Source organism: Tachypleus tridentatus, chromosome 13 (genome assembly GCF_004210375.1).
Source record: "Tachypleus tridentatus isolate NWPU-2018 chromosome 13, ASM421037v1, whole genome shotgun sequence".
Lineage (NCBI taxonomy): Eukaryota > Metazoa > Arthropoda > Merostomata > Xiphosura > Limulidae > Tachypleus > Tachypleus tridentatus.
In genome coordinates this window covers 126,672,461-126,684,932 of record NC_134837.1, presented here as the reverse complement: position 1 = coordinate 126,684,932, position 12,472 = coordinate 126,672,461, and the positions used below count along the sequence as shown (strand labels likewise).

At 34.6% G+C, this 12,472-nt stretch overlaps 1 protein-coding gene across 3 annotated transcripts in view; it reads right to left on the bottom strand.

Moving 5' to 3' along the window:
* The window catches only part of LOC143238019 (cell adhesion molecule Dscam1-like), a 257,713-nt gene that overhangs the window by 18,441 nt on the left and 226,800 nt on the right, over positions 1–12,472 (bottom strand). For all 3 annotated transcript variants that reach the window (XM_076477896.1, XM_076477898.1, XM_076477897.1), the window contains exons 10-14: positions 10,808–10,927; positions 6,782–6,955; positions 5,017–5,173; positions 3,331–3,479; positions 309–443 (exon numbers count right to left, since the gene is read on the bottom strand). In XM_076477896.1, the coding sequence (XP_076334011.1) occupies positions 309–443; positions 3,331–3,479; positions 5,017–5,173; positions 6,782–6,955; positions 10,808–10,927 (735 nt within the window). The remainder of the gene's footprint in view (positions 1–308; positions 444–3,330; positions 3,480–5,016; positions 5,174–6,781; positions 6,956–10,807; positions 10,928–12,472) is intronic.

Below are 12,472 nucleotides of genomic sequence, written 5' to 3'. Positions count from 1 at the left end.
ACCTCATAAAATGGAAAGAATAACAAAGTATTCTGTTGTCCTAACACTTTTGTACAGGACTATCAATTCATTTACAGTGATATTGAAATGGATACAAACTTATTTATAAGACATCTGTCTACAGTAATACTACAATAGATGCAACGTTATTTATAATACAACTGTCTACATTAATATTAAAATAGATACAACTTTATTTATAATACATCTGTCTACAGTAATACTGAAATAGATGCAACGTTAACTGACTTTTACTAAATTAGAAAAGTATATAATTTGACCAGAAGTAAGAATTATTATCAACATACCTGAATCCTGTTGCTGGTATTGAATGTGGTATCTAGTGATGGGACTATGGCCGTTTAGAGGTTCGACCCACGTTAAGGTTAATGATCTCCCCGTTTTATTCACAATCCTGACACCAGATGGCACTCCTGGTGCCTCTGTAAAGACACTGTTGTATCCATAAACTTCTTGAAACCGAAGATTAAGTAAAAAAGTAAAATGTTACTATTTACGATCTCTAAAAATAAAGGTAATAATCCATCCGCAGATCCGTTTCACAACTACATGTTGGTAGAGATCTGTTTCTCAGTATACTTATATTCAAATACAGCCTGAAGATAAAAAATGTACAATTAACTAATTAATATACTTTTCCAGTTTATTTTTTTTTACTTTAAGTGTCATATATTTTATATGTAACTTGTAAAAGTACCCGTCAATAGTGACGGGAAAAGTTTAAAGTTAATCTATGAATTTAAATTATTTCATGGATAACAGTGCTGTACTATTGCTTTTACTCACAGTCAAAGCTCTGAGTTACAGTGTGAAAAGTCATTGTTGAACATTTCAGTTTTGCTAAGAGCTACTCAGTAATATACAGTAAGCTTATATTTTTATTATTTAAGTGACGTCACATATTGAAATGTGAATGAATGGCAGTTTGATCTGTTCCCAACCATTTACTGTAGAATAACCTACTTAAAAAAATAAAATTTGACATCAATATTATTCATGCCTGTTCTCCCGTCATTTCAGAAGTGAATTTTGAGGTTTGCCTGCGTGCACAGCTTTTCAAACTGTACACAAATGAACGCTCGGACAGAAATTACAGTTCTCAATGTGTATAAGGTAATTTAATATTCAGTTTGTTCGAGATATTGTTACGGCATATGATAGTTTTGAATTTCACGCAAAGCTACACGAGGGCTATCTGCGCTAGCCGTCCATAATTTAGCAGTGTAAGACTAGAGGGAAGACAGCTAGTCATCGCCACCCACCGTCAATTCTTGAGCTACTCTTTTACGAACGAATAGTGGGATTGACTGTCACATTATAATGCACCCACGGTTGAAAGGGCGAGCATGTTTGGTGTGACAGGGATTCGATCCCACGACTCTCGGATTATGAGTTGAGTGCCTTAACCACCTGGCCATGCCGGGCCAGGTATAGGATAGACTTGACATCAATTTGTTGTCTGCACAGCACATACCTATGAAATTGAACTTAATAAAAATTTATTTGGTTTTTAATAACGGATTTTCTATGACTCAGTTATGCAGATTTCGAAAATAATATTCATTTTTTAACATCATATAAAGATTTTTGATTTTGACAAATTAAGAAGAAATGAATCTTACTTAGATCAAATTATTATTTTGTTTATCACAATGAAATTTTTTATTCTTATTTTAACAAAAAATACAATCAAAATGAAGAAGATGGAAGAACATTGACGTTAAATATGCAACCTTATTTATCCTAATGTTTTTGTGAAATTTACGTCTTTTAGTCTCAAAACTACGTCTTGTTTTTCTTTTATGTTGTGTTATGCCGTTTTGTGAAATATCTGTAAGTGGTGGAGAAAAATGAATGTCATTTTCAGATTCAGTGTATAGGAATTACTGTAGAACACGTAAAAAATATAATAACAATAAAACCACCGCAGGCCTGTGTAGTTAGTACATTGTTTTCGTTAAATTACAGAATTCATTATTATTTCTTCGTCTTCGATGAAATACAAAACTGTGGTTGCCATGTATTCCCTTTCCCGGTAAAATAGTGGAAAAGCTACAGATTTGGATTAGTGACACACCAGTTACGTGAAGACAATTGTTATATTGGTAAAGTCACGTGTCAGGTTATAATGCATTTCTTTTATAGCTCCTGGAGTTAGTGCCAGATTTCTCTATAATTAAGAAATATTATAAACGGAAAAGCAACATTTGCATGTGTCACGATGTCATCGAATTCCAGGTGTCATTGACTTCTATTGACACATTTAACGTTTTACATACGTTTCACGACTAGACTGTTTCAATAAATAAATACTATGTGGACATTTCGTAACGATGCTTTTCGTCAACAGGATACGATTGTCAAATTCTACTTTTATTATATGGATGGCTGACAACTGTTCAATGTTATTTTCAAAATAATGATCATAATATAATGAACCAACCGCTACTGAAGTTCGCATACAACAACATGAAGTAGTTGTCACTGAAGTTCAAATTTGTTAAAGTGTGCAAAATTCAAAGTTAAATAAGATGTTTCATTTGAAACCTTTCTGTATGTGAATTTAAGTGCCAGTGTTCTAGTTTTTATACAGGTTCGTATTTGATAAGATGTTTACGTATTAAAACCTGGAGAAATGCAAGTTGACCTGAGGAAGAAAGGTTCCGATATGTTCCACCTGATCTATTTAATAGCTTAGAGTTCCAAAATTACCTCTACTGTGAACTAAAAAACTCCTATCCGTTTCAGGTTTGTTCATAGGATCCGGCATGGCCAAGCGTGTTAAGGCGTGCGACTCGTAATCTGAAGGTCGCGGGTTCGCATCCTCGTCGTGCCAAACATGCTCGCCCTTTCAGCCGTGGGAACGTTATAATGACACAGTCAATCCCACTATTCGTTGGTAAAAGGGTAGCCCAAGAGTTGGCGGTGGGTGGTGATGACTAGCTGCCTTCCCTCTAATCTTACACTGCTAAATTAGGGACGACTAGCACAGATGTGCGAAACTCAAAAGAAACATTTGTTCATTTTTATGCTCATCCAGAAACTTCTTTATATAAAAAAGTACAGTCCTGCCATCTATGAACAATATAAAATATTACAAACCAATTACTATAGACAAAAGTCTATTATCTTCATATCAGGTTTTTGTTGTCGTTCAGCGTAAATGTGCTTTTCAACTCAACTGAAAATAACGTTGATCAGAGTAATGTTTTTAGCTGTTCAACATGAATATAAATCATTCGAAATGCCAAGTATTAAAAACGGTAAAAAGGAAAATTAAATTTATATAAAAGTTAAACTCTCACTCACCCTGTACAATCACCTGAAAATTCGCAGTGGCGTTGCCATATTTATTTGTCACGTGACAACTAAACCTATCCGTGTCGTTTCGCTCACTTACAGCAATGAACAAAATTGACTCATTAAAATTGTCTCCATTTTTCTCTTCAAATATATACCTGGAAAAGTAACATACAAACTATGAGAACAGCAAATCACTCGAACACTCCAAAGTTATTTACAGAAATCCAAGAGTTCTTTCCTATAATCTTAATACATTTCACACGTGCTTTTAACGTATATCTACAAAAGGGGAAGATGTCTGGTTTGATCCTAGTCTTACGAAGTTTTATTAACAGTTTAGAAACTGTTAGAGATAATAAAACATTGGTAAACCGAAAATATCGTTAATTTCACGCATATCATCTAAATAATATTACACACACACACACTGTTAAATTAATGATACATAATTGAGTCATCGGTACTATACAGTTATAAGATATCTTATACTATTGAATATGAATGGCTGCACTTTAGCCTGAGTCACTTATGTTTAAATAAAAGGGAAATAATAATAAACCTTACTATTGACAACCCTGTTAAAATATTTATAATGTGCAACTTTTTGTGTACAAGATATCCGCGAGAAAAGATCTTAGGTTAATGGCTTATTAACGAACGCTTGACGCGGTCAAATGGCCGAATCGTTGTTCAATGAAAATATTTCAAAGAATATTGATAACAGGTAAAGGTATCAAGTTTCTTTATTATTATGATCATTTACAACTACATTAACAGGAAAACCATCATCTCTGAGCAAAGGTATTTCGCTTAATATTTATTTGAAGACAATTATATGTAGACAGACGGCAATCACAATTAAAACGGTATTTATAAATGGTCTGTTCAAAACGTTTTTTCGTCTTTAAACTTAATTTAGATATTCGACACTAGATGGAAGCACCCTTAAATACCAAACAATGCCTCTCCACTTAAGAGAATAATCCCACGTTCCATGCTTGTGTTTGGATGATTTACACCTTCTAAACATCGTCAACTTTATTTTGAAGACAATATTTGTTGTTTTCCTAACCCAAACCTGTCAAAGTATTCTACTTTTAATTGAATTTAGCTATGTGTTGATTAGACAACAGATTTCCTCTCTGTTACGAGGAGAAAACAGTTTTACAGGGTCAAAATTCAAAATTGGGCATTTTCTCATGATAAGACACAATCTTGAAGTGGAAAACTTAATAAAACTTTGAAAAGTTGAAGAAAGAGTAATTTTAAAATGATTTAGTGTTTTACAAACGCACATTAATACCGACAGAAATTCATAATTATATATTTAAGTCTATTTATATCGTCCGATCATGTCATGGTTCATGGATTCGTTTAATCAGTAACAAATTTGGCAACGTTAACTTAACACACTAAAGTTAGGAATAGGACTACACGCTTAGTGTACACTTAACCCGAGACGACATTTTTTTATATCGTGTTATTTTATATTAAGTACGTTACGTTGAAGTTCTTCATAACAATGTCATCTAATATGGAAATAACAAGGTGGGGCAATTGCAATAGGTTATACCATTTTTAAAGCAGATATGAAGTGCAGTCCCAAAAGTGACATGGAAGTTAACCTCTGATGAAATTAATGTAATACTTTATATCTCATTCTAAGTATCCAAGATAAACAATTACCCTTACCTTCCGTTAGGTTTCAGTATGTAACTTCCATCACGTCCACCATCTTTGGTCCAGTAGATATCCATTGGAAGGTCGCCCGTGGCAAGACACGAGAGTTCCAGTTTGTTGCCAAGAGTGACCGAGTAAACTTGTTGTTGAACTTGAATTTGAGGTGGCGCTGTAAGGTGCCAAAAGAAAAAAAAAATAAGGTTTTTTGACTCATTCGATAGCGGGCAATGTTTTTTGTTTTCACTTTAACTTAAGTAGCATCGATTTTCGTAGTTCATCATGGTTTAGTTCAGTCAATTGGAAACTTTTAACTGGTTGTAGCTTTAAAGACGTCCCCCGCTAGTACAGCGGTAAGTCTAAGGATTTACAGCGCTAAAATCAGGGGTTCGATTCCCCTCGGTGGACTTGGCAGATAGCCCGATGTGGCTTTGATATTTTGATTATCACGAAAATGATTTCGTCACTTTTTTAAATCCCAGAACTTTTTTAAAGACGAATTCCATCAGTATTTGTTTTGAGTGGTTATTCACATCGCGAATCATATCCTTACAAATTTAATTACTCAAAGGACAGAACTGTCAGCTCCATAATTTACCGATGTTAAACAAAGGTAGAAAGATTAAATGCCATTTCTCAACAGACACACATTTTTTATTGTTTATTTTACTCCTTTTCTGGAATACAAGAAAAAAAAAGAATTCTAAACGTTTCAACCTAAATGTTGATATATCGTTTATCAGTCAATATTGTATCATTAATCAAAACTAAAGCTAATTCTGTAACCTGACAAACTAGATGTGAAGTCTCAATATATAATTTCGGTGAGCACCATTTTTCAAATATATATATGTCCAACGTAACACTTGAACAAAAGGGCAATTAAAGCAGGACAATAAACTTAAACCCAGTAATGGCCAGTTCGCTATCTCTTTAAAATCTTGTATAAATCATCTATGTAGCACACAAACAAATTATTTTTAAATCGTAAGAGAGATATGAAATGGTTTTATAACGTTTCAAGTTTAGCAGCGACTGACAGCTTTTCTTTAAGGTTACATTATCAAAGAATCCCAAGTGGACGACCTTAAAGTGAACATTCCAAACATGTATGACAGCACAAGTCTCTCGCTGTCACTATTGAGAACTGAAGGGCAGTTGACGTCATGGTTAAAAACTGATCTACATTTTTGTAGTTCGTTATTATCCTAGTTAGTTTTTCCATTAATGTAAAATGTTAACATTTCTTATTTTGCTATTTTTGTCTTTGGGAGAAATAAGATTCTTTTTTACCACCTCCACTAACTGATACTACATTCAAACAAGTTTAGACTAGTTCCCAAGACTAACCAAGATAAAGTGTGTGTTGTAAACCTATGCTCATTTCTAATGCAGCGTAGTTCATCTTATTGACAGCTTTAACCCTAATTTTGGATAATTCAGAAAAATAAACATTAGTTTATTCAGTTGTATTCTAAATATACGATATAAATTAATTTAACACACACCCATATTCTGAAATAAATACTTCCACTTAATGAACAAAAATGTTTCTGATAATTACACGTAAGAATGCGACGTCAAGATGAAGCATTTCACTACAGCGAATATAAAATAGGCTTAGCAAAGTAGGGTTAAACTGATTTTGCACTCGTTGCTGGAAGACTAGCGTTATTTTAGTTCATCTAAGTGGGATTTTTTCCTATTTCTTCTCTTTTCTTCACCTTTTTTCTGACACAATGATTTAAAAAACATTGACTATTTAATCCAATTATATTACCATGAATATTCAAAGAGATAAGTTTGCTTAGATCTGCGCCGACGTTATTGCTGGCTTGACAAAGGTAAAAACCTCCGGTTCCCCTGGTGGCGTCTCTAATCATTAGGGATCCGTTGCTAAATATAACGTAATGATGACTATTATAAACTGGAACAAAGTTTTTTGGAGAACTTCCTGAAAAAAAATACAAACAACATTACACGCTCTGTTTATAGACAACACTCTCAGGAATATTATTTGCTTCTATTTGAACCTCACCCTATATCGTGAGAATTCCGAATTCGATTAAAAATGATAACGTAATAAAGCTATTTTGCACTAAGCTAGTATTTTAATGACCACGTTTAGTAATGCTTTAGTAATTTCCCAGTTACGCTAATTGTCGCTCGGCAGATTAAATTGTAATCACTCGTGAAAAAATTATAATTTTTAAAAGTGAAACACAGAAGTCATAATTAAGTTATATTTCTCGTTGTCGGTTAGTTCTTTATTTTAATAATTTAAAAAGTCACATAACAATGCGTAAGGTAAATAAAAACAAGTAGATCAAAAACAGTGAATATAACCATGGGTAAACTAGCCAAACATTGAAGATGGTAAACTAACTAAACGGTGAAGATAACCAAGGATAAACTAGCCAAACATTGAAGATGGTAAACTAGTCAAACGGTGAAGACAACCAGGGGTAAACTAACTAAACGGTGAAGATAACCAAGGATAAACTAGCCAAACACATTCTTAAGTATTAGAGTTACCACGGTTCCTTCCACGGTTAAATTGTTGTATACATACATACACATGAATCTATTCAATATATACAGAAGTGTCATAATGGAAACGATTCAGCATGGACAGGAGGTTAAGGCACTTGACTTGTAATCCGGGAGTCGCGGGTTCGAATCCCTGTCACACTAAACATGCTCGCCCTTTCAGCCGTGGGGGCTTTATAAAGTGACGGTCAATCCCATTATTCGTTGGTAAAAGAGCAGTCTAAGAGTTGGCGATGACTAGCTACTATCTCTCTTATCTTACACTGTTAAATTACGGACGGTTAGCGCAGATAGCCCTCGAGTGGCTTTGCGCGATATTAAAAAAACACAACAAATAAGCTATCTTCACTGCTTTACATTGCTGTTAGGGACGGAAAAACACTTATACAGGGGTTGAAACCGTTTCAAAACATTCTGTATCATCTTTACTTCTTCATATTATCGTTACTGCAGAAAAGATACTTTTACAGGGGCTTAAACTGTTTCTAAAACATTCTATATTATCTTCACTGTTTCACATTATTGTTACACTCTTTATAGGAGCTTAAACTGTTTTGATTTGTTAATCCTAACACATAAATGGATGTGTTCAAACTTTTATATTTAGTATAATTATAAAAACATAAATGAAATCCTGTACTTTAAAGTCTGGTACAATGGATTTGTTTTCATATTTTGAAGTCTTTTGGTAATATAAAACAATTTGAGGATTCGAGCCACTCATTTTAATGTTTGCACATTACGTGAACATAAAAAAAAAACTAACCGAACTTTTGTCCTTATTTTTTCATAGGCGCTGCAATGTAGTGCTTTCTCTCCTATCAATTAGAAACTGTTGTCTCCAAGTTCAATGGATAATTGATAAGATCAGTGAAAGGGTTTATTTTAAAAGTAAAGAATAAACTGTATTTTCCGTTTTGTTTCTGTTTTTATTACTTTTGTCTTGTTTAGAATCAATGAAATGTTTCATTTTAAAATTTACATGATGTCATTAAACAGTATGGAATGTGTTAGGTCAAGGCTAACATTAGTAATATCATGGATTTATATACATGATTGTTTCAGGTTTTCCTTTTAATTAAAGTTCGCCAGAATAATACACACGTGATAATATCAATAGTTCAGAAAAGGTATATGAAAATTTAAACCATCAACCATCTAGGTAACATATTCAGAAGTCGTCAAAGTTACAAGTTGAGCCGTTGGTTTAGAGCAGGTTGTAAATGTAACTCTCTCGTTGTCATGGGAACGTCGTAACACGCTAGTAGGTCGTGAGATTGGGGGAAAATATGATCGTTCGTTTAAGGTAAGTTTTTTGCCTGGCGATAAAACAAATCACAGAATAAATATTGAACAGTTACTGATCAAAATCACACGAACGATTTCTGAAAGCAAAATATTAATAAGTAACAAGCATAAGTCAAGATTTTGTAAGTCTATCTCCTGTAGCGGGAAACATATATATATATATATACAGTGCTTTAAACGTTCTATTCTAGAACAACATTAGTATTGCCCGAGTAACATGGAAATTATAAGCCTCTGGGTGCAGAGAAATAGTTGACGGTCGACTTTATAGTTAAGGTTTATTTGAATAAAAGAGTTTGTTTGTATTTTAATTTCGCGCAAAGCTACACGAGGGCTATCTGCGCTAGCCGTCCCTAAGTTTGCAGTGTAAGACTAGAGGAAAGGCAGCAAGTAATCACCACCTACTGCCAACTCTTGGGTTACTCTTTTGCCAACAAATAATGGGATTTATCGTCCCATTATAACGCCCCCATGGCTGAAAGGGTGAGCATGTTTGGTGTGAGGGAGATTCGAACCTGCGACCCTTGGATGACGAGTCGAATGCCTTGACCACCTGGCCATGCCGGGCCTGAATTAACACGTCAATTAAAAGTATGAAATAATGGAACATGCAGTTCAAACGTAACATAAGCTGGAAGTGCCAGCACTTCTAACGGGATTCAGAGAACTCAGTATTGATGAAGAATACCCGGATAATAACTAGTTGAAAGATTTATTCCACGTCCAATCAATAAAAATATCCTTTTATCTGAATGTCGTGCTTTGCTTCTCCTTGTGTTATCCCATGTTTTGAATAAGAATGAAGTAGGTAATATATTTCCATGAAAATGGACGAAGCAAGGAGTAAATGGTGACGAAAACAACAAATAACCAAAGAACAAAAAAAAAAAAACATTTCACAAAAATCAACTGATATCAGTTCGAATCTCCGTCACACCAAACATGTTCGCTCTTTCAGCGTTGTGTGAGTTATAATGTTACAGTCAATCCCACTATTCGTTGGTAAAAGAGTTGTCCAAGAGTTGGGTTGGTGGTGATGACTCGCTACCTTCCCTCTAATCTTACACCGCTAAATTTGGGACGGCTAGCGCAGATAGCCCTCGTGTAGCTTTGTACGAATTTTAAAACCAAACAGACAACTGATATGGTTAGGTCCAAAGTACGACACCTGTGTTGATAAACTTTCTGCCTCACGGATATCACATTTGCATCTTTGTGTATTTAAAATATCACATAAATATACGTATTTTGAAACAAATATTATACTTAAGAGAAACCATGTGATGTTTCAAACTGTCGCCTATGATAGGCCTTCTGGTCGTCTGTCAATTTAACCCGTTAAGCCTGATAATTGTGACAAAAGTCACGTTAAACTTTTGATAATTTTCCCCACACCCTCTGAACTTGTCCATTTCAAGCTTAAAATGTATCTTTTACTTGTTGCAAAAAAAATTGATGTCTTCTCCGTGGTACGTAAATTACGTGTCTGGCACACTATTTTAACACATCTGTTATTTCAAAATCCTAATGGGTAAACTAAGAAAATAGTAAAAAAAAAACATATCTACAGTCTAATGTGGTTATTATCACGTTGTTACGCATATTTCATTCTAGAACTTTGTGACGTTTCGACTATCAAACCGTAAATTTAACCCATTGTTTAAGATTATGCTACGTGAAAGATATAAGTCGTTAAAAAATAAATGAAAGATTAACTCTGTGGCTATCTCCTAAACATTTGTTGTAAAGAACTTATATAATTACACTACCTCATAATGATTACTTGAATTTGCCGCAAGTTTATATCACCAACTAATTATTATTTACACATGTTATTAAGTTTAATACTAATCAATGCAGTTTAACCATCATTAATACTAGGTATAATTAAGTGATATTTTCCGTAGAACTTGCACTGTTTTGGTATTTGAGTGAAAGTGGAGAATACCTGAAGCTTTCTTCCATGTAATAATTGGTTGTGGCGGACCGTCTGCTGAACAGTCAATGGTAACCATGGCTCCCAGAACAACTGACGTGTTTACTGGTTCCATCTTCCACCGCGGTGGCGCTGTTTAGAATACAAATAAAGAATGATTTTAGTTTAGATATTAGAAATCCACACTGTTTTTCTTGTTTATCTTCTATAGCTATGCTGTAAATAATCAAGACATGTGGCAGGTAAGCTGGATAGAAAGACCTCAATAGTATATCTATTCTGAGTACGGCCTGTAATCGCTTAAAGATATGGCGGATTTATCAGGAACGATAAGATCTGGTTTAGAATGGTCTATCAGAGAGCCCGAATGTTCTGCTTAATGGAGACGACAGTTGGTGACAAGTTTCAACGTCTTGAAATATTAGAGATGAAGACTTGGGTGGCGAGGTTTGTGAAGCGTTCTTCTATGAACATATATCCATATGCAGTGTTATACTCGTGGTCTCAGTTACATCAGAAGACTAAGAAGTTTCTTACATCGGAGATTACTCACGGATTAGCGATTCCTTCCGGTCAACATTGACCAACAGAAACGAGGAAGGGCACAGAAAGTGATAAAGATTCATACAAATCGAGCGTCTCAGAGAACTGAGAACTGACGAAGAAAAGCTGTCATACTCTATGGCTGTTTATCTGTCTCCAGTTTATCTTCGTGAATTTTTTTTTTCAGCACCACTTCTGAAAAAAATCGACCCCTGGGATTTATTGTGTCACTCAGGTGAAGTCGTGTACCAAGAAATACTCTTTTGTTATTGGAGATTAGCATCAAAAATATATTCGCCACGAAAATCTATATAACACGGCGTCAATTGGTCAGTTAATTTTGTCTTAGGGGCATAGACGATTGAATAACCTATTAATAGGTTGATGGTGTCCAGGCGTCTACAGCTACCGTACACCATCCACGTTCCTTCCAACACCAGAAAAGATCATACACACAATGCAGGTGGTCAGGACAGGGCAAGATGGGCATAGTATACGTGATAAGTAACGACAGTGTAGGCCCAGTCTTATTTTGAGTATGTTACATGATGTTCATAGTAATGGACGTAGTATACGTGATAAGCAACGACAGTGTAGGCCCAGTCTTATTTTGAGTATGTTACATGATGTTCATAGTAATGGACGTAGTATACGTGATAAGCAACGACAGTGTAGGCCCAGTCTTATTTTGAGTATGTTACATGATGTTCATAGTAATGGACGTAGTATACGTGATAAGCAACGACAGTGTAGGCCCAGTCTTATTTTGAGTATGTTACATGATGTTCATAGTGACATAACGTGACTTAGTCTTGGTGTAATGTGATTTGATATACATATAACGTGACTCTGTGCTGGTGTAATGTGATTTGGTACATATAACGTTACTTTGTGATGGTGAATTGCGATTTAGTACACATATAACGTGACCTTGAATTGGTGTAAGGTGATTTGGTATACACATAACGTGACTTTGTGCTGGTGTAATATGATTTGGTACACATATAACGTGATTTTGTCATGCTGTAATGTGATTTGGTATAAATATAAGGTTAGTTAGTCTTGGTGTAATGTGATTTGATATACATATGACGTGACTTTTTGTTAGTGTAATGTGGTAAGTAACGTTGATAC